The 27,820-nt window shown below is 37.8% G+C and overlaps 1 protein-coding gene and 1 pseudogene across 3 annotated transcripts in view; one reads left to right on the plus strand and one right to left on the minus strand.

The window, feature by feature from the left end:
• Window positions 1-4,214: 4,214 nt before the first annotated feature.
• Window positions 4,215-27,820, minus strand: part of LOC102481573 (zinc finger protein 717) — a 51,327-nt gene continuing 27,721 nt past the window's right edge. For 2 of the 3 annotated variants that reach the window (XM_027768481.1, XM_027768483.1), the window contains 3 exons: window positions 8,497-8,623; window positions 8,162-8,254; window positions 4,215-5,815 (listed from right to left, as the gene is read on the minus strand). In XM_027768481.1, coding sequence (XP_027624282.1) covers window positions 4,293-5,815; window positions 8,162-8,254; window positions 8,497-8,623 — 1,743 coding nt within the window. In that variant the 3' untranslated portion in view covers window positions 4,215-4,292. The remainder of the gene's footprint in view (window positions 5,816-8,161; window positions 8,255-8,496; window positions 8,624-27,820) is intronic. The other variant, XM_027768482.1, reaches the window with a different exon arrangement.
• LOC106733956 (spermatogenesis-associated protein 1-like) lies at window positions 23,513-25,044 on the plus strand (annotated as a pseudogene).

Raw genomic sequence — 27,820 nt, forward strand, 5'->3', positions numbered from 1 at the left:
TTGGTCATGTGGGAATCCAGTGCCCTTAATCACCATGCCACATGCCGGCCCTATATATAAAACTTTTTATCAAGTCAAAAATACACATTGAAACACTCATGAAATATCTGCAAATATGAGTCATATATCAGGCCAGGACAGTTTCATACGTCTCCCAAATTACAAACTACAAAGGCTACATTCATATATACACATTAACTTTATATATGGATATATTTTAAAATCAACTTGTCAATTTCTATAAATAAACTTGGTAGGTAATCATTACAGATACTGAGACTCGGGAGAATTACTAATGAAAGCATCTTGGGTAAAATTATCATGGGGATGAGACTTGTGAAAATGCCCTTAGAAATGCCTCTTTTCATAGGCCTTTCCATGGTAACTCTGGACTAAGAGATCAGGGGTACAACAGTAAACTGATCAGTTGCCACTTCCTGGGACTATCTAGGCACACAATCCCTCCCCTCAGAAAACTCAGTTCACTCTAGACATGTTACTATCAAGGCACCACTATCTTTCCTTTAAGTGTATTATAGCTTATTCAGTCACTATTGAACCTGCTGCTTGGTATTTTTTGATTATTGGTATTTTGTCACTATATACCTCCACCTACCTACCTACCTATATTTATCTATATAAACAGTTTGTGGTAGGTGGTGTTTTTGTTGTTGCTGTTGCAGTTGTTTCTTAATTGTAGTAAAGTACACCTAACAAAATTTATACTTTTCCCTCATAATGCTGGGCAACCATCACTGTCATCCATTTCCATTAGGCTTTTCATCTTGTAAAATTGAAAAATTGGAACCAGCAGAGGGTGAAATGTTTGTCGCTGGACTCCCACAGTCGACAGCAGATTGAGTCCTGGACCCCGTTATTTAAACTCATGATGGGCACATGTGCATGCATGCTCAAGATTCCAAGAGGAGAATGGAGAAGTGACTGCAGCCTGGCCATCCTCCCTGGGGGGGAGGGGTGATTTCTCGCTTTTTGTTTCTCTCTGGTGAGCACATGCACCCTTTAGCGACAATATTTCTCTCAAAAAAAAAAAAAACCTGGAAAATAATGTCCATTTTAAAAAATAACAGAAAACACTAACCATTTCCCCAACCCTGCCCTGCCCCTAGCAATCACCACTCCTATATTTTTAATTTCAACTGCGTAAGTATCTCATAAAAATATTTACAGTGGTTAAGGAAAAACAAAAACCATACACTATAGGGCCAGCCTACACTCATTATAATATACGTGTTATACGTGTGTAGTGTGTGTGCATGTGCATGCATTCTCTATCATGAAAATAAACTCAGAAAACCTACTCTCCCTCCCCAAAGGGGGGGGGGAAGAGTAGAAAAGGGTAGAGAAATGATGGTGTAATATTCTTTGCCCACTGGTACCTGAGATGCAGGAGTCAGGACAGCAAGTGGGAACTGACCTCTGTGCCAAGATCCCCCCACCTTTGTGCATACACTATTCACCCTCTCCTTTACGCCATCCTGTCTCTGATCCTCCTTGGGGCCCAAGTCTCCTCCGACCCATAGTAGTGGGAAGGCATGTCTGGAGACAGTGAGTGGATAACAGGATAACTGTAGACACCAGGAGCAGCCTCTCGTGTACAGAGGCTCTAGGGTGGAGTCACCTGTATGTCTTCACACTTAACAGGCCATGCAGTTCCTCTGGAGAGACTTGCAGCAGAGCCTGGGTTGTGATGAGCTCCTAAGTTTCCAGGTGGCTCATAATTCAGCCTTTCTAGCACTGTGGGATGTTTGTTGTGAAAACATCTCAACCGAATGAAAGCAAAATAAAAACAATGCACTGTGCCATATTAATTACAGGAAGAGGTGCATGGTATGAGTCTCAAGGCTGTTCAGATTGCCTGCACCTTTAGGCCACAGAACACTGCTCACAACCTCTCTCCACCCTATAATTGCAGAATACTGATGGTGTGAGCAGCATTTAGGCTACACACACATTTGTGATTACCAAAATTAGAATCACAGGAACCTCACTCCGTTTTAGATGCAACATTCACCAAGCCGGACTGGACCATGTGTTGGTGAATGTAGACCCTGTGATGCACCTGTAGTTACCTAGCAGTCTTATTAAATAATTGAGGATGGAGTTCTGGACAGATAAAAACAACAGCCACTCCAAATAATATAACTCATGACTGCCTTGGTCCATAATGTTCATACAAAGAAAAACCTGAGATTTCATGATTTATAGAGAATAGTTTATTTGGCTCACAATTCTAGTGTTTGGAAATCCAAGAGCATGGACCCAGTATCACAACATGGCCAACAAGAATAGAGAGGAATGCAGGCAAGTGCAGAGAGAGACAGAGAGTGCATGAGCAACCACGAACAGAAAACAGACTTTTTTGCTTTCCCTGGTTGTCTTTCCCATGCTTTCAGCTCATTTGATGGTGCCTGCCCACACTGAAGATGGTTCTTCCTCTCCATCCACTGACTCATATGCTCATCTGTTTGGGCAAAGTGCTACAAAGGAAGGTCTCTCCTTAAAGGTTTCCCCACTTCCCAAAGCAATTACATTAGGTCCAAAATTCAAAAATGTGAATCTGTGGGAACAACCCATTAATCAAACAAGTGATGATGAAGACAGTACTACAAATTAATGTTAGAAACTCTATATGTCCTCTCAACATTTGCATGTGAAAACCCTAACCCATGATGAAACTATCAGTGTTCTAATCCTATAAGGTTGCTGCCTGCTTACAAAATAATAGAGAGAGCCTAGCTTTCTTTCATCTCCCCAAAAGCACAAAGAAGAGAACAGAGTAAGAAGCCAGATGTCAGCCAGCTAGGAAGAAAGGCATTACTAAAAACTCATCCATTGGCAACTTAACCTTGGACTTTCAACCTCCAAAACTTTGGAAAAATGAATGCCTGTTGTTTAATTCCCTAATTATGAGAGTCAAAAATGTTTCCAACAGTTGCTAAATGTCCTTGTGGAGGCAAAGTTACCAACAGGAAGGATTCTTTACTGCTATCAACTTTGTTTTATATGTTCAATAACACTGATTCAACCAAATTACTTGAAAACTTTTATAACAAATTGGTCACTTTTCTTCATTACAAATTCTGCTACTCTAAAGTCTCAAGTTTTGTTAGAAATTCTGATACTTAATATTTATAGATTTACTTTAATCTGTTCAGTTGGATGAGTGCTTAATGAAATTTAATGACATTTTTCTGTTCTTTTTCTCCCTGCTCTTTGACTTCTAATCAACTTGGGGATAAAAGGTAGTAACAGGGTTTTTTTCCTGTGTGAATTTTTCTGATCCAAAAGGAATGCTAAAGTTTCTCAGAAGGATCTCCCACATTCAGAAAGTGTATTAGCTTCAATGTGCTGTGTTATTACTATAACGCAAACAGGTAACATATACATTGGTTCAAGAGAAAAGGTATTTATTTCTTATTCATATAAAACACAAATGGAGGGACCAGCAGTTGGTGCAATGGCTATGTCGCCAGACTCCCATGTAGTCGACCACAGTTCGAGTCCCAGACCAGGTGGCTTAAACTCACATAGGGCGCATGTACGTTTGCCCAAGATCCTGAGGGGAGAATGGAGGAGAAAAGACTGCAGTGTGGCCACCACGTTGGGGGGTGATTCCTTGCTTTGTGTCTGTCTCTCTGGCAAGCACACGTGCCCTATAGCAAAAACCTCTCTTTAAAAGAAAGAAAGGGGAACCAGCAATTAGCGTAATGGCTATGTCGCTGGACTCCTATGTAGCCAACCACGGTTTGCGTCCTGGACTCAGTGGCTTAAACTCACGCCAGGTGTGTGTACATGCATGCCGAAGATCCCAAGAGAATGGAGAAGGGATTGCAGCATGGTCATCCCCCTTGGAGGGTGATTTCTCGCTTTCTATCTCTCTGCCTCTGTCTTTCTGGCAAGCACACGCACCCTGTAGCAAAAATCTCTCAAAAAAAAAAAAAATAAAAAGACAAAAAAGGAAACACAAATGGAGATTTTGGGGTTAGGGTGATGATTAAGATACCCACTTTCTCCAATCATTTCCTTCTAAATCATCATGCATTTCTGCCAATAGCTTCCAAGGTCATCCTGTGGGTAATTTGCACATCAGTCCCACAAGTCATGAAAAATTGAAGACTACTTTGAAGTTGTTGTCTGTCAGGTCTGTATCCTTATTCCCCTTGAGAGCTGAGATTACATAAGACCACACACTCAACAATTATTTGGCTCAAAAATGCAGACTAAGTGTATGTCCCAGAGAAAAGAGATTGTTTTTTGGAGAACACAGCTAGTCACTGCCCTACAGGATTCCTACTGTGTGAGTTCTCTGAAGTCTGCTCAAGGGTAAGGTCTGAAAAAAAGATGTTTTCATCTTTATTATATACATAGGGTTTACCTCCTGTGTGAGTTTTCTGATGCCTACTGAGGTGTGACTTCTGGCAAAAGGCTTTCCTACAGTTGTTACATTCATAGGGCTTTTCTCCTGTGTGAGTTCTCTGATGTACAGTAAGGACAGATTTTTGATAGAAAGATTTCCTACATTCATTACACTCATAGGGCTTTTCTCCTGTGTGTGTTCTCTGATGTACAGTAAGGTCTGCCTTCCTATTGAAAGATTTTCTACATTCATTACATTCAAAGGGCTTTTCTCCTGTGTGAGTTCTTTGATGAACAGTGAGTTTTGACTTCTGGTAGAACGTTTTCCTACATACATTACATTCATAGGGTTTCTCTCCTGTATGAGTTCTCTTATGTACAGTGAGATCTGACTTCTTGTAGAAAGATTTCCTACATTCCTTACATTCATGGGGTCTCTCTCCTGTGTGTGTTCTCTGATGGAATGTGAGGTCTGACTTTTGGCAGAAAGACTTCTTACATCTATTACATTCATAAGGTTTCTCTCCTGTGTGAATCCTCTGATGCCTACTGAGATTTGATTTCTGGTTGAAAGATTTCCGACATTCATTACATTCATAGGGTTTCTCCCCTGTGTGAGTTCTCTGATGTACAGTGAGGTCCGACTTCCTGTAGAAAGATTTCTTACATTCATTACATTCGTGGGGTTTCTCTCCTATATGAGTTTTCTGATGTACAATAAGGTCTGATTTCTCATGGAAAAATTTTCTACACTTGTTACATCCATAGGGCTTCTCTCTTGTTTGGGTTCTTTGATGTTTTGTAAGATAAGATTTCTTAATGAAGGATTTCTCAAATTCACTAAATCTATAGGGTTTCTCTCCTGTGTGTATTATTGGATGTTTAGTGAGGTCACAGTTTTTATAAAATATATTTCCATAAACATCATATTCAAATGGTTTCCTCCCTTCCTGAGTTCTCTCTTGGGCAATGAGAGCCGAATTATCAAAGGCTTTCGCATATGCATATTTACAAGCCCCATACATATGAATCCTCTTCTGTGTCAACAATACTGCCTCTCTGTGGAAGGCTTTCTCCTGTCCAGAATATTCAAAAGGTTGCTGCCCAACTGGAATCTTAGGAAGCTGACTAAAATGCTCAGGATGTCTGAGGAATTTGCCAGTTGGATTAAGATCAGGCTCCTCTTGAGCATGCAGCTCATCAAAATTACTAGAGAGAAGCATATTCTGACATACACTAAACTCCTCAGGTATCATTCCTATATAGTTCTCATTATTTGTAATCAGCTTTAAGACATGGTTTAAGCTCAAACTAAATGTTTTTTCTAGTTCAATTCTCTCCTTAGTTGATATGTTGTTGTTGGTGATTACAAGTTGCCACAAAGTTTTATCTTGACTTTTCTCGCTGGTCTCATTTAGGTCATCCACTTTCTGGACATCTAAAATAAAAAAAATAAATAAATAATAAGCACATCCATAAACCTCATATAAGCATTTCTAATGGAATGCTCATACAAAGAAAGTCTCTTCTACCAGTGGCTAAAGATTTTCAAATATCAATAATAAGCACTAATTTATGGTAAGTATAAAGAAATTCCAAAAGGTTGTGGAAAAGTGGAATGAAAACTGCAACTTTCTTTTGGTGGAACTTACAATTCAGTTTTTAAAATATTCATTTTCTGTAAGCCTTTGAAGAAAGACCCTTCATATATGGTATTTCTCCCTAATAAATATAAGAAATTACATGAATAATTTTTTAATGCTAAATCATGTTTTTCCTTGACTCTTTTAAGATTTCCCTTTTACTACCAGAGAAAATATTTAGTTAAATTATTCACCAATGGTCTCATTGTAGTTTTAAGTTGAGTGGTTTTTAAACTTTTTCCCCCCTACTACCCTTTACTTATAACTGTGTGTTCCGTGATGCTTCATTCCTTATCCTTTAGCTGTGAAGATGGTAAGCTTATCCTGGACCAGTTACTTGCAATGATCATTTGCCAGTACCAGAGCAAGAATATTGCTTAGGTAAAAGTATTTGAATCTGATTCATTTTTATTTTTTTCTAGAGAATAACTACAGGCATCTGAGGAGTATGTCAAGCAAAAATATCTTTTCCCCCACCACAGATCAAGACACTTTCCTGCTAAATCCAAATTTAACCCAACGTTTACTGTCTCTCAGATCCATAACAGATAAACTAAGTTCAAGTGTGCCCTCTCCCCCCACCTGGAGAGTCTCTCCCTTCTGATGTAAAGAATTCAGTTTTGTAACCTAGACTATGTCCAACATCTTTCAAACATCATTTCTGGGTTTCTAAGATAAACACACCTGGCATTTTTATCCCCTTTCCTTATATATGCACCCCCTGCTTGATAATCACTAGATGCAAAGGCTTTTGTTCTATATGCTGAAGTTCCAACTATTTCATTTCACATGAAATAAAGTCTTTTATCTGCCTCATTATCTTGTCTTACTATGATTTCCACAAATCAAAAGGAAAATTGCTAGTAACTATATTCTCCTATCCCAAACAGAAATCTTTGTATTCCACATGAAACGCTTGGTTCACTCGAGCTTGGGAACCACAATCTCCTGGTTCTTCTTCCAAGTCCAGGACTACCCTTTCCCAGGCTCTAGAGCCTCCTCAGCTTCATGGCTTCTCAAGTCACAGTACACAAGGCTTATTCTTGCCCCTCTTTTCTCATCATCTCCACTATAACTTCAAATACAACTTTAAACCAACAGTGTCCAAACAATGTACAATGATATACAACTTCTATTCTAGATTGTATATCCACATATATATTATACATCCAACTTAAAATAGTTATTTCAAAATTAAGCTATACCAAATTAGGTAAATATTTCTAAAATTGCTTTCCCTTAGGACTGCTCCTAAAATAGCAAATTCCATTTTTTTTCTGTCATGCTGGTAAAATCTACTCTGTTGTTTTCATCTCACAACTACATACATTAATTTTCTCTCAATAAAATGTAAATTTAAAAATATTTGTAAGTTTTATATCTACTCAGGACTAATTCCTAGAGTGAGGAATAAAGAAATCTGTGTTTTAAAAATGTTAACTTGTGGAAAGGAGACACATTTGTTAAATTATTGCTACTATTAGGACAGCAGATGGTGTAAGGGTTACATCACTGAACTCCCACATAGTCCACTGTGGTTTGAGTCCTGGACCTGGTAGCTTAAAACTCATGTTGGGTGCATGTGTGAATGGGCCCAAAATCCCAAGAACAGAATGGAGAAGGGATTGCGGTGTGGCCATCCCTCCTTGGGGGTGATTTCTCACTTGCTGTTTCTTTGTCTTTCTGTGTTTGTTTGGCAGGTGCACATGCCCTATAGCAAAAATCTCTCTCTCTCAAAAGAAAAAAAAAAAAAATCCAGCATCTATGAGTTACCCAATTAACAAGCAATAAAAAAATTTCTAAATGTAGTAATAAATGTCTAAAATGATCCATAAAAATTAGGATGGGAGAAGGGCAATTGTGAGAGAAAGCAAGTAGCCAAGAAAAAAAATTAAGAACAGGAAAAGGATTGGAGTTTTCACACATTTCAGAAAGTGTTCAACCAAAAATAGGGGCTGATGGGTAGGTAAAGTCACAGAAGAACTCCTTAGATACATTACAACACACATGCCTGATACACGAGACCAGATGTCCTCAGGTCAGCAACCTGGCAGAAAAGATGGTTGAAAACAACTCAATGTGGCCAGCATCTGCTGGGCTCTGCTCTTCCTGGCCTCCCTGCCCAGTATGAACTGACTGACCTGGGAGGCTCTGGTTTGGGGGTTCTTCTACCATCCATGGCTCTGCTCCTTGCTCCATCTTCAAGATCAACTCAGGTTTGGTAATGCAATGCCCTGTTAATGGGAAATAATGCAGGACTTTTGCCAAACTGCTAAGTTGGGTAATTTTGAAGAATGACAACAGCCCAGCCTCAGAAGCTGGGCAATTTGAAACTTTTGTGTGAGAGGGGTGAACACTAATGTTTTCTTGGCCTGGAATCTTATGACTAAATAGCATTAAGCCTTATAAGTATTCATGTATTTACAAAGAAAAAAAAAAACACTTGCTTCTGGGAGTTACAGTGATGTCCACTCACCTAAGGACACTAGGTTGCTATATGTCTCCAGCATCACATCCCTGTATAGAGTCCTCTGAGCGTGGTCCAGGTCCTGCCACTCCTCCCAGGTGAAGCCTACAGCCACGTCCTCGAATGACACGAACTCCTGTAACAGCATATTTCTCTTAAGTTCAAGTGTTTAGCCCTAGGGGTCATGAGAACACAAAGTCTGGGAGTTCATTACACTGTGTGTGTGTGTGTGTGTGTGTGCACACATGAGTCTACATGCACATATTTTATGTTCCTTACATAAGATAGAGCTCGATTTCTATTCTATATGGTGAGAGGAGGAAGTATCACAGTAGAACACTCTTCCTTTGCACTAACTTATATTTATTTATTTATTTATTTTTATTATTTTTTTCTTTCTGGAGAGGTTTTTGCTATAAGGCATGTGCACTCACCAGAAAGACAGAGACAGAAAGCGAGAAATCTCCCACCTCCCAGGGGAGATGGCCATGCTGAAATCCTTTCTCCTCCATTCTCATCTTGGGATCTTGGGCATGCACGCACATGCGCCCAGAGTGAGTTTAAGCCACCAGGTCCCTGATTCGAACTGTGGTCGATCGACTACATGGGAGTCCAGCGACACAGTCATTACACCGTCTACTGATCCCAATACTAATTTATTAATTACTAAGAATATTATTATAAAAATTGCCATATAGGTCTGGAAATGTCTTTGTCATTAGGAATCATGGTATGATAAAAATTTTGCCTTTCTAAAAGCTTGGGATCTGATATAAAGATGTAAGGATAAATACATACCTGAATAATGTTAGAGGAACTAAATGAGACACAAGTTCAATGTACATCAATATAACAAAGAAAAAAAAAACCCAGTAACTTGTATTATCAGGCTGTACTTCACTGAAGAGCCAAAGATTTTTAGATTGTCTACATAAATGTGTTATGACTATGAAGAAAAAGTCCAGTTATAAAAACACACACAACACACACCACATTAATGGAATTACAGTGCCCTTTACAGGTGAATGTTTCTAGGCTGTGATAAGAGTTGGAGTTGCTATTGTGATGGCAGTATTAAGAGGGTTGAAACCTGATCTGACTAGATATTGAGACAAGACTCTTTCTTTTTTTTTTTTGAGAGTTTTTTGCTAGAGGGCACACGCACTCGCTGGAAAGACAGAGGGACAGAGAAATAGAAAGTGAGAAATCACCCCTCAGGAAGATGGCCCGCTGCAATCCCTTCTCCTCCATTCTCCTCTCGGGATCTTGGGCATGCATGCACATGCGCCCAGTGTGAGTTTAAGCCACAAGGTCCGGGGCTCAAACTGCGGTCGACTACATGGGAGTCCAGCGACAAAGCCATTACACTAACTGCTGGTTCCGAGACAAGACTTTTGGGAGAAAATTAAGATTAGATAAGATCATTAAGGTAGGGCCTGATGATTGAATATTGGTGGCTTTATAAGAAAAAAACAAGAGGAGAGATAAAAAATGTCCCTTTTCTCTTGCCACATGATGCCCTGTGTTCTCAGGACTCTGCATAGACTCCCCACCAACAGGAAGGTTCTCACCATTGGACCATAAGAATCATGAGTTGAATAAGCCTTTGTTCTTTATAAATTACCTAGTCTGTGGTACTCAGTTATAACAACAAGAAAATGGACTAAAACTCCTTCTAAATTAAGCCCTTTCTCCAAATATAGTCACATTGGGGTTAGGTACTGGGCATTGACAGGTAAATAAATTATGGGAGGGCAGCAATTAAATCATAGGATTACTTAAGATGTCTTTCTCTGAAAAAGGATTAAATATCCTTTTGCACTAGAACTCCGTAAACATAATCTTTGCTTTGACTAATAACATGTGAATGGAAGTTAGATGCTACTTCTGAGCAGAAACAGTAGGAAGGAGTCACACATAATTTACCATGCTTTCCTTCTGCTGTAAGGACCAATGATTTTACAAAAAGGAAATCTTCCTCTTTCTGGGACTCAAACGAAGAAAAAAAGAACAAAAGCAAACATGACCACTGATATATAGGAAATGAGTCAGAAAGAAACATTGGCTGCTGTGATACATGGTAAATAAGTCAGTACCATAACCAAACCAAACACCTCCAACCATGATGAGCAGCCATATAAGGATGACTATGTTATCCAGTTATAAGTAATAGTGTTACTTTAGTCTTAACAGAATTACTTAACTTACTAAATCATAGCGAAGTGTTTGTTTGTTTGTTTGTTTTTAAGAGAGATTTTATGCTATAGGGCACAAACACTCACCAGAGAGACAAAGAAAGCAAGAGAGAAATCATCCACCAAGGGAGATGGCCATGTCACAATCCCTTCTCCATTCTCCTCTCGGGATTTGGGGCACGTACACAGATGCACCCGGTCTGAATTTTAAGTCATCGAGTCCAGGAATGCACGCGGTCTGAATTTTAAGTCATCGAGTCCAGGACTTGACCATGATCAACCCATGAGAGTCCAGCAACATAACCATTACGCCATCTGCTGGTCCCCATAAGAAAGTTCCTTAGAGTAACTAGCTATGTAACAAATGTACTTAGTAAGTCAAATTTGCCTCATGGACTTAAATTTAAAAAAAAAGGGGGGGGGGCTAGACAACAGAATGATAGTGTATTTCAGTAACTGTTCAATGCATTTAGAAAAACTTAATAAAATGTTGACCTCAGAAGGAAAAAAAGCCAATTTGCAAAAGGGAAGAGAGAAACTAGAAATGTGGGATAATGTGGGATTGAAAAACTCTCAAAGCATTTATCACTTTATCTTTTACTGTTTAAAATGGAAAGGATATAAACTCCAGTTGCTGCCAAAAAAAAAAAAAAGGAGGGGACCAGCAGATGGTATAATGGTTACATTGCAGTGGTTTGAGCCTCGGACATGGTTAAATCTCATGCTGGGGGAGTGTGTGTGCATGCCCCAAATCCCAGGAAAATGGAGAAGGGACTGTTGTGTGACCTTTACCCCAGGGGTGATTTCTCATTTTCTGCCTCTGTGGCAAGCACATGCACCATGTAGCAAAAAAACCTCTCTCTCTCAAAAAAAGGATACTAACCTCCCCCCCATTTTTTAAAAAAAAATAATTTCAAAGGATACTTCCCTCCCCCCCATTTTTTAAAAAAAAATAATTTATTTAACTTTATTTATTCATTTAATCTGACCAGTAAGGGACAGAGTGAGAGAGAGAAAGCGAGAAAGCAAGCTGCCAGGTCCGGACTCGAACTACAGTCAGCCATGTGGGAGTCCAACACCCCTAACCACCATGCCATCTGTCAGCCCTACTTTTTTTCTTTGAAAGGTTTTTGCCCTAGGGCACGTGCACACACAAGAAACAGAAAGGGAGAAATCACTGGAAAGGGGAGGGGAATGGCCATGCCTCAATCCTTTCTTCTCCATTCTCCTCTCAGGATTGTGAGCACTCATGCACATGTGCCTAGAGTTGAGTTTTTCGTTGTTGTTTTTTGAGAGGTTTTTGCTATAGGGCGCGTGCGCTCGCCAGACAGAGACACACAGAGAAAAAGAAAGTGAGAAATCATCCCCCAGGGGGTATGGCCACACCGCAATCCCTTCTCCTCCATTCTCCTCTCGGGATCATGAGCACGCACGCACACGCACCCGGCGTGAGTTTTAAGCCACCGGGTCTGGGATGCAAACTGCGGTTGACTACATGGGAGTCCAGCGACATAGCCATTACGCTAACTGTTGAGTTTTAAGCTACTGGATATTGGACTTAAACTACATTGTAGTGTATCAAACTCAAACCACATTGCCGTGGTTTGAGCCTCGGCATACCACTACATAGGAGTCCAGCGACATAACTGTGATCCACTACATAGGAGTCCAGTGACATTACTATTGCTGGTCCCCAATGCTTCCCTTAATAACAATTCTACATGCTCATAGAAAGTATATAAAAAATATTAGTCTCCCAATGAAAAAAATCAGCAAAAGTATGACAGTTCAATTCCTGTTCTCTAAACATTCAAAGTCTTTCAAGGTACAAAAAAATGGCCAAATGCTGCTGAATACTGAGGAATGCAAATTACAAATACACTGCAAACATTTGCTAAACTAATTAGGTTTGACAGAGTAAAAAGGAAAAAAAAAGAAAGAAAAAGTCTATTAATTGTGTGACAGAGTAGGCAAACATGATAATTCTGTTGGCTCTACCCATAAAATATACTCCATAACTGTCCTTACCATTTCCACTGTAAGTACCCTTCAACAAACCACCAGCTACCATAAACTACTAGCTACATAAATAAAATAAGATTCTTAAATAAACTGCCCCCCTCTCAACTTTTCCTGAGAAAGAGCCTGGAAAGGGAAAATCCAGCAGAGAAAACTTCTGGTAGTCATATGAAGATGAAATGACAAAACTGGCAACGTCAGAGGCCTAAGTGCATGGACACTTTTTATTTCATGACAGTTGTCAAACTCTGAAAAAAAAATCGTAAGGACAAAGGAGTTTTATTGGTCTGTGTGATATTATGAGACACACACACACACACACATTACATTTGTTTACAGTTTCTGGGTTTTTTTTGTCCTTGATTCCTGAAGTGGCTTCAGAACAGCTTCAGAGAGATAAAAGTTAAAGACCTTATTCTTTCTTCCTTTCATCTACCCAGGGTTGGTCACGGATAATCCAATACTCTTCTCCCTTTAAGGCCCTCATTCCAGAAAGGTCCTCCTCCATACCCAGAAAGAACAAATACCACAGAGAGAGGCCAAGAATTTGAATAGCCTTGCTGGGTTTCCCCCATCAGGTCAGTTCATTAGCATTTTGTGCCTGTGCAAAGAAGTCTTCATAAAAACGCAGAAGTACAGCTTGCTTTGGAGGAAAGAGAACCTCCAGATAGCTGAACACATGGAGGTTCCTAAGGGAAGGACATGGATGCTCTGTACCCCTTCTTATATTGGTAAAACTAAGTATTTCCCCGAGTTCCATGAGCTACTCCCAACAAATTAGTTCAACCAAAAGAGGAGTGGGTCATAAGAATCCCAACTTATAATTGGTTGGTCAGAAGTTACAGAGGTCCAGACTTGTGACTGATGTCTGAGGTAGGGGTGGGCACATAATTCAGGATCTGGCATCCTCTCAGTTTCTGATAAGGTTTAGGGCAAGTTCTCTCCACTCTCTCTTTTAAAAAGCTACCCAAAAATTGGTTTTCAAAATGAGTATTGTCTAAAGTCTATACATTTATCATTTCCTTGATCTGTTACCTGTTATCCTGGATACTATAAATCAAATGTTGCAGAGATTGTGAATAGCTAAGAAGCAGTTAACTGGCTAGGTTCAAATGTCAAAGTCTTGCAGTGATCAGTGGCAGATTCATTTTTACCCCACGTTCCAGTGGCTAATTTTTTAAAAAGGATTATTTAATTTTATTTATTATTACTACTATTAATTTGCTGTAGCACACATGCACTCATCAGAGAGAGCGAGACGGTAAGTGAAAAAACAAACTGCTAAGTCTAGGACTAGAACTGCGGACAGACATGTAGGAATCTGGCACCTTAACCGCCATGCCAACTGTTGGTCCCATGGCTAATATTTTAAAATTAGTTGCTCCGAGGTCTCTTGTGTAGATACAGCTTGCCAGTCAGGCAATAATTTTGGTGGATTTTATACACAAATTTTGTGACTCATACTCTGGCTTCCTCTCTTCCAGAACTTCCCCTCTAATTTTTGGTTGTATTCCCACCCCTAAACTTGACTCTCTACCATCTTAAGCCAGTAAAGCTGCATCTTTTATTTCTTCGTTGTGTGTGCAAACTGGAGAGAATGCTTTGGTAAAATAAAAACAAACAAAAATAAATAAATAAAACAAAACAAAAAACAAGAATTTATCTCTTACGGGTTCTCTCAAATCTTGTTTGTGCCTTGTTTTGATTAATCTCAAGTTCTGCAGATGACTGTGCTATAAACTTTTTTCAAATATCATGATTTGTTATCTTTAGAAAATTCATCTGGCAGTAAAGTTTGTCATTACCACACAAGCCAAGCCATGGCAATTTTAAATTGTTTGTATTATAAGCTTGTGTTTTCAATTTAATCTCTCCTGTCTGTATCGTAGCTACATTTTTTTCTCACTTGGACTCTTGTTTTAGATTTCTTAAGTCTCTTACTATACCAACCAAGTCTTTTTTCCACAAGAATAATACATATAAAGTTGAAATAGGGAAATTATGGCCTATGCTAGATTTAGCCCACCTCCCATTTTTGTATGTCCAATTATGTTCTTTGTTGGCTTACTAGTTATAAATGATTTAATGATTATTTTACAGCTTATGGTATTCATGTTTAACTTATATTCTACCTTCAAGTAGGACTATACTGTTTTATGTATTATATAAGAACTTTATCATAGCATACTTCCATTTATCTCTTCCCAGCTTCTGTACCATACTTGTCTTATATTTTATTCCTACTTGTTATAACTTCTTTAATATATTGCTATTACCTTGCTTCAAATGATTAATGACTGAAGAGTTTGAAAATAACTCTATGAAAAGTTAAAAATACACTTTTTCTCAAATATTTACCATTGTACTGTTTATTTTTATTTACCCAGGTTTCTATATAAGTTATCATTTTTTCCCCTACTTTTTGACAATTTGACAGGGTGTATTCATGGTACCTTCGTGTAGTTATCTTTTTTTTTTTTTTCCTGTTTGAGGTTCAGGTGTCCCAAGACCATGATTTTTCTATTAACAACTGAAAATTATCAGTTATTCAGGATCATCCGCAGGTTCAGTGGTTCCTAGAAGGAATCGAACTCAGAAAAGTTTTTATATGCACAGTTACCATTTATTACTATAAAAGGATCCACTAAAATCAGCCAGAGGATGAGATGCATAGGGTAGAGTCCATGAATGATCTAGCACAACTTCTTATTGCTTTCTCTCAGTATAGTCCTGTTGTTATTGGCTGTTTCTTCCAACAAAAGGTGACAATACATAGAGGACACTGACACCGAAATAATCCCATCTGAGCCTGTATTCAGTTTTTACTGTGGTTCAGTCATACAGGCACGGTTGAGTACCCACGTAATTGCTGTCAGTTTTCAGCACACGTAGCTTAATAGTACATGATTCAAAGCCTGCTGATATACATCACATTTTGAGCACAGACTATCCATATGGCCTAAACCATGAGGTAAATAAGAGATATACACATGATGAGACATTTCAGAGGCTAAGAGATAACTTCTCAGCAACTGGGAAAAGAACTGAACCTTTTTTTTGGAAATGTTAATTCTTTATAAGTTTGATCTGTATTTTTTCTTTTTTTTTTTTTGGAGAGGTTTTTGCTATAGGGCGTGTGCACTTGCCAGAAAGACAGAGAGAGACAGAAAGCTAGAAAGCATCCCCTGGGGGATGGCCACGCCTCAATCCCTTTTCCTCCATTCTCCTCTTGGGATCCTGGGCATGCATGTACACGCGCCCAGTGTGAATTTAAGCAGCCGGGTCCAGGACTCAAACCTAGTCGACTACATGGAAGTCCAGCAACATAGCCATTACGCTAACTGCTGGTCCCTAATTTTGATCTATATTTTGAGCTTCTTGGATCTATAAGTTTATAATTTTCATCAGGTTTGACAAATGTTTAGCTTTTACTTATTTTTGATCCTAAATACCCATTTAAATCTCCACTTACATATATGAGAAGTCTTCAAAAATTTATGGAAATCTGTATTACCAAACACACTATTCATGGATTTCATTATTTTGCACCAAAACTCATACTTTAATTCTATTTTTCCATAAACTTTTCAAGTTCGCTCATATATGATACCACTTGATATCAGCTTTCCCATCACAGAATCTCCAGTGCTTTCAGTTAAGATGGCATATTAATGAGGCTCCTTCTCCTGACGAGTCTTTATATCTTCACCAAGATGAGAGTAAATGAAATACTACTCTCCTGTTACCATTATTTAATTTTTGGACTTAAACTTCTGCCCTGCAGATTCTGAGTTTGGCAAATGTCATGAAGTAAAAAGTATACATGCTCTGAGGCCTCTCAAGTTGCCAGTTTTGTCATTTCATCTTCAGAAGTTCTCTCTGCTGGATTTTCCCTTTCCAGGGTCTTTCTCAGGAAAAGCTGAGAGGCAGGCAGTTTACTTAAGAATCTATTTTATTGATGTAGCCGGCAGTTTATGGTGGTCTGCAGAAGGGTACTTACAGTAGAAATGGTGAAGACAGTTGTGATTTGGAGTATATTTTATGGGTAGAACCAACAGAATTATCATGTTTGCCTACTCTGTCACACAATTAATAGACTTTTTCTTTCTTTTTTTTTCTTTTTACTCTCTCAAACCTAATTAGTTTAGCAAATCTTTGCAGTGTAATCGTAATTTGCTTTCCTCAGTTTTTGACAGCATTTGGCCATCTTTTTGTACCTTGAAAGATTTTGAATTTTTGGAGAACAGGAATTGAACTGTCATACTTTTGCTCATTTTTTTCACTGGGAGACTTCCATGAAATGGAAGAACATATTTGTAAATCACCTATCTCAGAAGAGATTCATGTCCAAAACAAAATATAATAATAGTAATTTAAAAAAAAAGAAAAAATCCAATTGACCAGGAAGGCCTGCTGCGGAACCCAGAGTCAGGAAGGAAGAGACAGGGTTGTGGAACTTCTTCCACATAATCCTGCAAGGGCCTATGGAGCTCCCAGAGACAGTAAGAAATCAAGGCTCTTTGGCTGATTTCTCCATTGGCCAGTCAGGCCCTCTGAAGGTCCCAGAGCCAGGGAGGAAGGAGCAGGGTTGCAGAACCTCTTCCACATACTCCTGCTAGGATCTGCACAACTCCTTGAGACAGTAAGGAATTGGGGCTATTTGGCTAGCTTACTCAGCCAAGCCCTTTGTGGGTCCCAGAGCTAGGTAAGAAAGGGGCTGGCAGGTTGTGTAGTGGTTGAGGCACTGGACTCCCACATGGCTGACAGTGGTTCGAGTCCTGGACCTGGTAACTTGCTTTCTCACTTTCCCCTTCTCTCTCTCTGGTCAAATTAAAATAAATGAAGAAACAAAATTAAACTAAATAATTCTTAAAGAAAAAAAAAGAAAAGAAAAAGCAGGGTCATGGAATCCCTTCCACCTACTCCAGCAACAATCTGCTCAGCTCCCAGACAGTAAGAAATTGAGTTCTTTGGCTGGTCCCTTAATTGGCTGGTCAGAGCTAGGAAGAAGCAGGGTTGCCAGGCCTCTACTACCTCATAGTCCAGCTCCTCTAGTCAGTGCTCAGTCACAACAGACCTAGAAAATTTTGGAAACAGGAGAGAAAGTAGTGTGGCGCTGAAGTATATTATGCCTCACCAGCTACCTAGAAACTAGAGTAGATCCACAAGAAATAGATAATTAGGAAGTATATCTCCCTCAAAATAATACAGCAACTTCTCATCACAATGGAAAACACACATACACACAAAATCACAGAAATGACAAAAACAGAATTTAGAATATTCATCATAGCAAAATTGAATGAGATGCTAAAGAAAATTAACAACAAACCCCAAAAAATAAGAAAATGTTTCTAAAAAGGAGGAATTCCATTAAAGAAATACTGATTGAGATGCTAAAGAAAATGAACAAACCCCAGAAAATAAGAAAATGATTCTAAAAAGGAGGAATTCCATTAAAGAAATAGACACCCTAAAAAAGAATCAAACAGCACTTCTGGAGATGAAGTATACAATGTAAGAAATCAAAATAGCCCTTAAAAGCATCAACAGCAGACTGGACCATGCAGAAGAATCTCTGACCTGGAAGGCAAAGCCTCTAACTTAATCCTAGCCATGAAAAAGGATTAAATAATAATAATAATATACAAGAAAAATACTAGACACTATTAAACACCTAAATATTTGAATAGTGGGAATTCTAGAAGGCGAAGAAGCTAGTAAAGGCATAGAAAATCTCTTTCATGAAATACTATGTGAAAGACATTAAGACATACAATTCCTGGGACCAGAAGTTAGCCTAATGGCTATGTCGCTAAATTTCCATGTAGCCGACTGCGGTTCAAGTCCTGGGCCAAGATCCCGAGAGGAGAATGAAGAAGGGATTATGGCGTGGCTATCCCCCCTGGGGGGTGATTTCTCACTTTCTATCTCTCTGTCTCTCTGTCTTTCTGGCCAGTGCACGCACCCTATAGTAAAACCCTCTCCAAAAAGACATACAATTCCAGGAAGAACAAAGAATACCAAAAAGAATCATCAAAGGAATATCTTCTCCACAGCACATCATTGTTAAATTGGTAAAAACCAAAGACAAAGACAAGATTCTAAAAAATGACAAGAAATAAACATCAATTTAAATACAAAGGCTATCCTATCAGGATAACATCAGATCTCTCAAATGAAACAAAGCAGGCTACTAAAGAACTAAAGAAGACATTCAAAACTCTAAAAGAGTAACAGTTTCAACCAAGAATACTCAACCAGCAATGTTATCCTTCAAAGAAGAAATAAAACATTCTCAGAGTAACAGAGAATTCACCAAAACAAGGCCACCTAAAGGAGTATTGAACAGAGTACTATATCAGAAAAATTCGAGACAGACTAACAAAAATAAGAGAACACCAAACAATCAAGAAAATGGCTGACAAAATGACGGGAGTAAGTCCACAAATATCAGCAACACTGTATGTTAATGGATTAAATTCTTCAACCAAAACACAAAGACTGGCTGAATGAATTTACAAAACAGGAGGTAATCCCTCTGCTGCTTACAAGGAACACACCTCACAAATAAAGACAAACATAAAGGGAAAGTGAAGGGCTGAAAAAAGATATTCCAAATAAATGGAAATTTAAAAAAGGCTGAAGTCATGATACTGATATCAGCCAAATTAGACTTCAGGACAAAATTTGTAAGAAGAGACAAGAAAATCCACCAAGAAGATATGGCACAAGTATCTATGTACCCAACACTGGAGTACCCAAACATGTGAAAAAAAAAAAAAAAAGGGTGCTAGAAATATAGGAGGAGACAGACTGAAAGACACTAATTGTTAGGATCTCAGCACACTGCTGCCTCCTCTGAATAGATCATCGAGGCAAAAAATAAAGAGACACTGGATCTAAATGATACCATAATAAAATGGATTTGACAAGTATCTATAGAACATTTAATCCAACAACTAGAATATATACATTTTTCTCACCCTCACATACAACTTTCAAAGATCAACCACATGACAGGACAAGAAAGAAGCCTGTAAAAATTCAAATGTATACAAAATTACTCAGTACCTTTTCTGAGCATAATGGAATTAAACTTGAAATCAACTACAGAAAAAAAAAAAAGTTTCAAAATACACATACACATGGAAACTAAACAACCTACACTCCTAAATGACTTGACAGCCACTGAAGAAATTAAGGCTGAAATCAAAGGATTCAAGGAAACCAATGATAATGAACAGGTGAGTTTCCATAATTTATGGAAAAACTTAGGCAAAAGCAAACATAAGGGGGAAGTTTGTAGTGCTCAGAGCTCACAAAAAAAGGGGGAAAATGTATAAAACAGCAAACCTAACAACACATCTCACATAACTTGAAAACAACAACCCTAAACCCCCCTCAAATACCAGGAAAATGATTCGATTAGAAATAAATGAAATAGCGAATAAATGCAATATACAGATAATAGCTCCAAAGCCTATGACACAAAGCAGGGAGCAGCAGCAGTCAGTGAGACCAACTGAGGCAGGATGACCACCTCAGATCTCTCACTGCCTTCCAAATGCACCAGGTACATACTGGACTGGCCCACCCCACATTCATTCCCTGCCAAAATCTCCTGAGTCTTTCACAGAGCATGGAGCACCAGCAGTTAGCAAGACCAACTCAGAACTCCCACTGCCTTATGACTGTCCCAGGCACACTCCAAACCGGCCCCTCCCTCATCCCTTCACCACCATTAATCCCGAGTTTGCAACTTGGAGCAGGGAGAAGCTGCAGTCGCTGAGACCAACTGAGACAAAATGACCGCCTCAGACCTCTGGCTGCCTTCTCTGACCCAGGAATATTCTGAGATTTCATAGTTTACTGAATCGCTATGTATGACATGCTACTCCTAGTCTATCCTCAAGTTTTTTTTTTTAATGTTTTATTATTATTTTAATTTTTTTTAAGGCAGGAATTCTTTTCCATTTAATTTTATTATTTATTTTAATTTCACCAGAGAGTGACAGAGAGAGAAAGTGAGAAAGCAAGCTGCCAGGTGTGGGACTTGAACCGCAGTCAGCCACGGGGGAGTCCAGCGCCCCTAGCCACCATGCCACCTACCGGTCCTCTATCCCCAAGTTTTAACTCTCCAGTTCAGCCCTAGGTGTACCTGGTCCCAAGACTGGAAAAGGCACCAATACCTAAAGCTGCCTATGTACTCAATTCTCTAGAACGTCTCAGTAGTAAGAACTCATCCTCCCTTTGACAGTACAGAATTGACACAGAAAAGTAGGAAGAAGTATATAATTCATCAGATGACTAGAAACCAGTATAGAGGCACAAAGAATAAGGGGAAACAACAAAACACCTCTCCCTCAAAGGAAGACAGTAATGCAGTTCTACAACCACAAACAGCACAAAAGAATTCAGAGGAATGTCAGTACAAGAATTCAGAATATTCATAGTAACAGAGATGAAGAAAGCTTTCCAGGAATTGAAGGAGGAGATAGACACCATAGGAAAGAGCCAATCAAAACTTCTAAAGATGAAGACAGTAATACAACAAATGAAGATCACACACTGAAGTATGACTAGCAGACTGAACTAGGCAAAAAACAAACTCCCCTAGCTGGTAGACAAATCTTTGACTAAGACAAAGAAAAAAAATAAAAAATAAAATAAAATGAGGAAAATATATGGGAAATAGTAGACTATTAAACACCCAAATATCTGAATAATATTCCAGAAGGTTAAGGATCTGACAAGTGCACAGAAGATCTATTCAATGGATTACTTGCAGAAAACAACTGAAATCTAGAGTAGCATTCAGACATCTATGCCAAGGAAATACAAAGGACAACCAAATAAAATCAACATAAGAAGATCCTCCCCACAACACAACATACACAGATTGATAAAAAATCTAAACAATGAGATTCTAAAAATGGCAAGAAAAAAAATGTCAACTTATCCTATTAGGCAAACATCAGACCTCTTAACGGACACAATGCAGACCAGAAAAGAATAGGAAAACATACTCAAAATACAAAAGAAAAATATTTTCAATAAAAAATACTACATCCAACAACACTATCCTTCAAATGGGAGGACAAATAAAATCATTCACAAACAAAACCTGAAAGAATTCAGCAATACTAGACAAGCTCTTCAAGAAGTACTGAAGGAAGTACTATATATAAAAAACACTAAAGACAGGTCAGTTGGTGGTGTGGTGGCTAAAGGCACTGGACTCCCACATGGCCCATCATGGTTAAAGTTCTGGATCAGGTGGCTTGCTTTCTCATTTTCCCTCTCTCTCTGATCAAATTGGAAAATAATAAGTAAAGTTAAATAAAACAACTTTAAAAAATTTTTAAAAACACTAAAGATAGACAGAAATAAGAGAACAAAAAACATCCAAGAAAATGGATTTAAAATGGCAGGGACAAATCTTCAAATATCAATAACATTGAATGTTAATGGGTTAATTTTTCTAGTCAAAGATACAAACTGGCTGAATACACAGAAAAAAATCAGAAATCCTCTATTTCTTGCCTACAAGAAACACACCATATAAATAAAGACATAAACAGACTATAAGAGAAGGACTAGAAAAAGATATTCAATGCAAATGGAAATCAAAAGAAGGCTACAGTCACAATACTGATATCAAACAAAATAGGCTTTAAGACAAAAACTGTAAGAACAAAGAAGGATGCTACATAGTACTTAAAGGGCTAATTCACCAAGAAGATATAACACGTATAAGTAGCTATGCACACAACTCTGGAGCACCAAAATATGTGAAAGACAGACTGCTAGATCTAAAGAAAGAGATAGATTACAACACACTAAACATTAGGGATCTCAACAACTTGCCTTTGGGCAGATCTTCCAGAAAAAAATAAAATAAAATAAGCAAAGAGAGACAGGACTAAATGAAACCATAAATGAATTAGACTTAAAAGGTAACTACAGAACTTTCCACCCAACCACCAGAAAATATATATATTTTCCCAACCTTGCATGGAATCTTTTTGAAGACTGACCAATAGACACTGTGCAAAACAAGGCTTTAACAAATCCAAAGGCATAGAAACTATTATATATCCAGCATCTTCTCTTATCATGATGAAATTAAACTGAAAATAAAATGCAGAAAAAAATCCTCAAAGATAACAAACATATGGAAACTAAACAACCTATTCCTGAATGACTTCACAACAACTAAAGAAATTAAGACTGAAATCAAAAGATTCACTGAAACAAATAAAAGTGAGTTTACAAGTTTCCATTATATTTGGGACACAGCAAAAACAGCCATAAGAGGGAAGTTCATAGAAATTAGTGCACATTAAGAAATTAAAGAGAAGGGGCACACAGATAATCTAACAATGCACACACCTCAGGGTTGTTTTCAGGGAACTAGAAAACAATCAATAAAAAAGAAAAAAAAAGCCAGAAGAAAATAAATAATAAAGATTCAAACAGGAATGCATAAATTAGAGACTAATCGAACTATACAGAAAATAAATGAGACCAAAAGCAGTTTCTTTGAGGAAAAAGAACAAAATCAATATGCTGTTAGCTAGACAAATCAAGGAAAGGAACTAGATGAATCAACTTAGCAATGGAATGAACATTATTACAACAGATAAAAGAGAAATACAAAAGACCATTAGAGCCGGCAACAGCGGGAGGCTACCTCGTCTTCCCTTTCTGGAGAGGCGGGTAGGGGAGAGGTCAGAGAACAGAGTGAATGGACTGGTCTCTTAAACAAGCCAAAAAATCTGTTGTAACCTTTATTTAATACTATTTAAATGAAGAAAGATAAAAGAAAACCCAGAATTCCATCTGACAGTGATACTATTCAGACATTGGTGAATATGTCACTCAATCCAAGTCGACCTTCTTCATCAGAGTTGGTGGAACAAACTTCATGTTTTATATGTCCCTGAAAGATCATGGAACTACAAGTTAAATACCATTTCAATAGACGTTGTTAACAAATTCATTTCAGCTGGATTTATTTCTGAAATGCATTGGAAATAATTTAGCTGTGGTAAAGGAAAAGCAGGAGTCAGAACTGAAACTCAAATCATTTGTTCCTCCACATGCTCTTCAGCCAGAATTATATTTGCTTCCTATAATGGACCATTTAGGAAATGTTTATTCAGCATCGTCAACAGTTACTTTAGATGAGCGGCAGACTAATAATGGTGTTGCGGAGGCTGATGGAACAATCCAGGGGCCAGTTAATGTAACTTTGTCAAAAGAAGAACCTGGAAAAGATCCCAGTTTGTTAGAAAACACTTTAAAAGAACTTCTTAACAAGAATCAAGAAGAAGCTGGGAGAAAAGCTACTCCAAAAGAAAACCAGATTGCAAAAAGTGAAATTGGAAATTCTGAGTTGCCACAACCATTGGAAGATGCAAATAAGTTATTTTAACAACAAAACAAGTCAGTTTCTTGGGAAAAATGATGATATAGCTGTCAATAGAAGACAGAATAAACAGAAAAATGAAAAAGAGTGTCACCCTACCAGATCTTATTGATTTTCCTTCTCTTCCTTGTCAACCTGTCCTTTCTTCAGGAATGACTGATATCTCTTTATTACAGATTGAAAGAAAGAAGATTATTGAACAAGTGAAACAAGTAATGGAAGAAAGAACATATCTGGAAGTAAGTATTAGAGAAGAACTCATTAAAAAAGTTGAAAAGCTATTTGAACAAAGCAAACTGAAGCGATGTCATGCCTATGATGGTTGAAAGAAAAAATACTATGAAACAAAGAAAGTCACAGCATCATTGGAGGAGGCTTCAACAAAACTTGGAGAAGATTTGGAACTTTACTATAAAAAATTGCTTATGCAACTTGAAGCCAGGGAGATCAAGATGAGACAAAAAAATCTGGCAAATATTACAGACTCTAAGAATTACCTTATAATCTAGATCACTGAGGTACAGCATGCAAATGACCAACTTAAGAGAAAATTAGATGCTGACAAAATGAAACTTATAATAGAAGTTAAGATGAGAAAACAGGCAGTTTCAGATTTACGAACATTGAAAGCTGAACTGGCACAGAAGAAAATTAACACATCTTTACAATCTCAGTTAGTTCCTGGAAGTGTGCCTAGCTAGGAACTCAACAGATTATTTTGTTTAGGATGAATCAGCCAAATCAAAAGGGAGCATTGGCTGCTGCAATACATTGACCAGACCTGGCTTTGTTCATTGTAAGACATCACAAAGAGAAAGTCACAAGCATCTGCAATTCCAGTATAATTATAACAACTTCTGTTTATGTTCTTTGGAGACCAAGCTACATCAAAGGTTACCTGTGGGTAACTCAATTTACATTCCTTCCCTAACCATCATCACAGTACACAAAATGCAATCTCCCATCCAGTACACACTGCATAGAAATATATCTATTCAATGACTGCAGTAGGATATGCAGCCCCAGCTAGGTGCCACTTTATAGGATGCGTGAAGTTAGACTTGTGTTCATGGAAATGTGTGCGTCACCTGTGCTTGCTATGAGGGTATTTCGATTGATTAGGGTCTTTGGTGATTCAATAAAATGTGGGGGAGAAACAGTATAGAAAGCAAATATAGATACCAGAGACAATGTGGGAGGAGAATGGGAGATGGCAGAGGGTAAGAGACAGGGAATCAAGGGGAAGCAAAACATACAGAAAACAAGAAATGGAAGATCATTTGCTGACCATAACATGTTTGTTGATGTGCTTGATTGAGACAATATACAGTGTACTCTGGATGGAAAATCTCATTTTGTATTCTGTAATGATGTACAGTGAATGAATGCAAATAAATAAATTGAAGAAAAAAAAAAAAGGTTACCTGTGGGGAAATACATACTGTTTTATGTAACATGATCAAATATGTGTATTATATCAGATTTCTTTGAAAAAAAAAAAAAGACCATTAGAGAATACTATAATACTATAATATACTATAGTATAATATAATATACTATATGCTATATAGTATACTATATATTATGCTATACATAGTATATTATAGTATAATATTCTATATATTATAATACTATAAATATGCTAACCAAAAAAATCTAGATGAGATGGACACATTCCTGGACACACATAATTCACAAAAATCTGAAAAAGGAAGCTTTAGAAAACCTGAATAGATGGATAAAGGCAAGAAAATTGAATAAGTAATAAATAACCTTCAAACAAAAAGAGTCCAGGTCTCAATGGTTTCACTTCTAAATTCTACAAAACGTTCAAAAAAGAATGAATCTTCATTTCACTCAAACTATTTCTAAAGATCCAAAATAATGGAATCCTCTCATATTCACTTTATGAAGTTTCCATCACTCTGATTCCCAAAACAAACAATAACAACAACAACAAAACAAGAAAAATACAGACCAACATCATTGATGAATACAGATGCAAATATATTCAACAAAATACTAGCAAACTGTATCCAACAATACATGAAGCAGATTATACACCATGACCAGGCAGGCTTTATTCCAGGGATAAAAGGATATATCAACATACGCAAAACCATAAACATAATACACCATATTAAAGCAAATGATTAAAAACCATATGATTAGATGGGGCTGGCAGGTGGTGTGACGGCTAAGGGCACTGCACTCCCACATGGCCAATCACGGTTCAAGTCCTAGACCTAGCAACTGCTCATTCTCTCTCTTTCTTTCTCTCCTCCCCTCCCTCTCTGGTCAAATTTAAGTAAATAGAGTAGAATTAAATACTACTTAAAAAAAACACATGATTATATCAATCGATGCAAAAATAAAAGCATTTGATAAAATACAACATCCCTTCATCCCTCTCTGTCTTTCTGGCAAGCATACTCGCCCTATATATAGCAAAAACCCCTCCCCCCCTACCCGCCCACAAAACAAACAAATAAATAAAAACAAAAAAACTGCAGGAAGTGATCATGAATACAGTAAAGTGGTAGGATACAAAATCGATATACAAAACCTACAGAATTTCTATAAATGAAGAAGGAGCAAACTAAGGTGAAAGCAACGCCATTTACTATAGCCACAAAATGTATAAGATACATAGAAATAAATCTAACTAAAGAAGTCAAAAAACTCTATAAGAAAAATTGTCAAAAACTAAAAATAGAAATTAAAAATGACACCAAAAGTGGAAAGACTTCCAATGTTCCTATATTAAAGTAATTAATCTTACCCAAATTAATCTATGAATTCATGCAGTCCAGGATCAAATTACCAGAGATACTCTTCAAGGAAACAGGAAAAAAATCATAAAATTGGTTTGGAATATAAAAGACCCAGTATTGCCAAAGCAAGAGGAGTGTGGTACAGGAGGCATCTCACTCCCTGACCCACTGGCACAAAATCAGGCATGTGGTCCCAATGAAACAAAATAGAGCCCCTAGAAATAAGTCCCAAAACACACAGCCGACTGATTTATAACAAAAGGCACCAGTCAATCCAGGGGGGAAAAAATCTCTTTAGCAAATGGTGCTGGAAAAACTAGGTATCCACCTGCAGAAAGATGAAACTGAACACCTATCTCTCACCATTAACAAAAATCAACTTGAAATGAATAAGGGATCTAAACCTAAGACCTCAAACTATAATAGAGAACACAGAGAAAAAACTCTTGGAGATGTTGGAATAGCCAAGGCCTCCTTAAATAAAATCTCCCAATACAGGCAATAATTCCCAAAACAGACAAGTGGGAGACTATCAGGTGGAAAAGTTTCTGCACAGGAAACAAAACAATAATTAGAGTGACTCAGCAACCCTCAGAATATGAGAATATATTTTGCAAATTATGTCTTATATAAGAGATTGATAACTAGAATATAGAGACCTAAAGCAGCTTATCTGAAAAAAAAAAAAAAAGATTAACCCAATTAAAAGAGGGACAAATGAACTGAATCAACAACTCTCTAAGGAAAAATTATGTATAGCCAAAAAACATTTAAAAAATGCTCAGGGACCAACAGCTAGCATAATGGCTATGTTGCTAGACTCCCATGTAGTCGACTGCAGTTCGAGTCCCGGATGCGGTGGCTTAAACTCACGCCGGGCGCGTGTGCATGTGTGCCCAAGATCCCGAGAG

The sequence above is a fragment of the Tupaia chinensis genome, unplaced genomic scaffold, assembly GCF_000334495.1.
Source record: "Tupaia chinensis unplaced genomic scaffold, TupChi_1.0 Scaffold146604_1, whole genome shotgun sequence".
NCBI classification, from domain to species: Eukaryota; Metazoa; Chordata; class Mammalia; order Scandentia; family Tupaiidae; genus Tupaia; species Tupaia belangeri.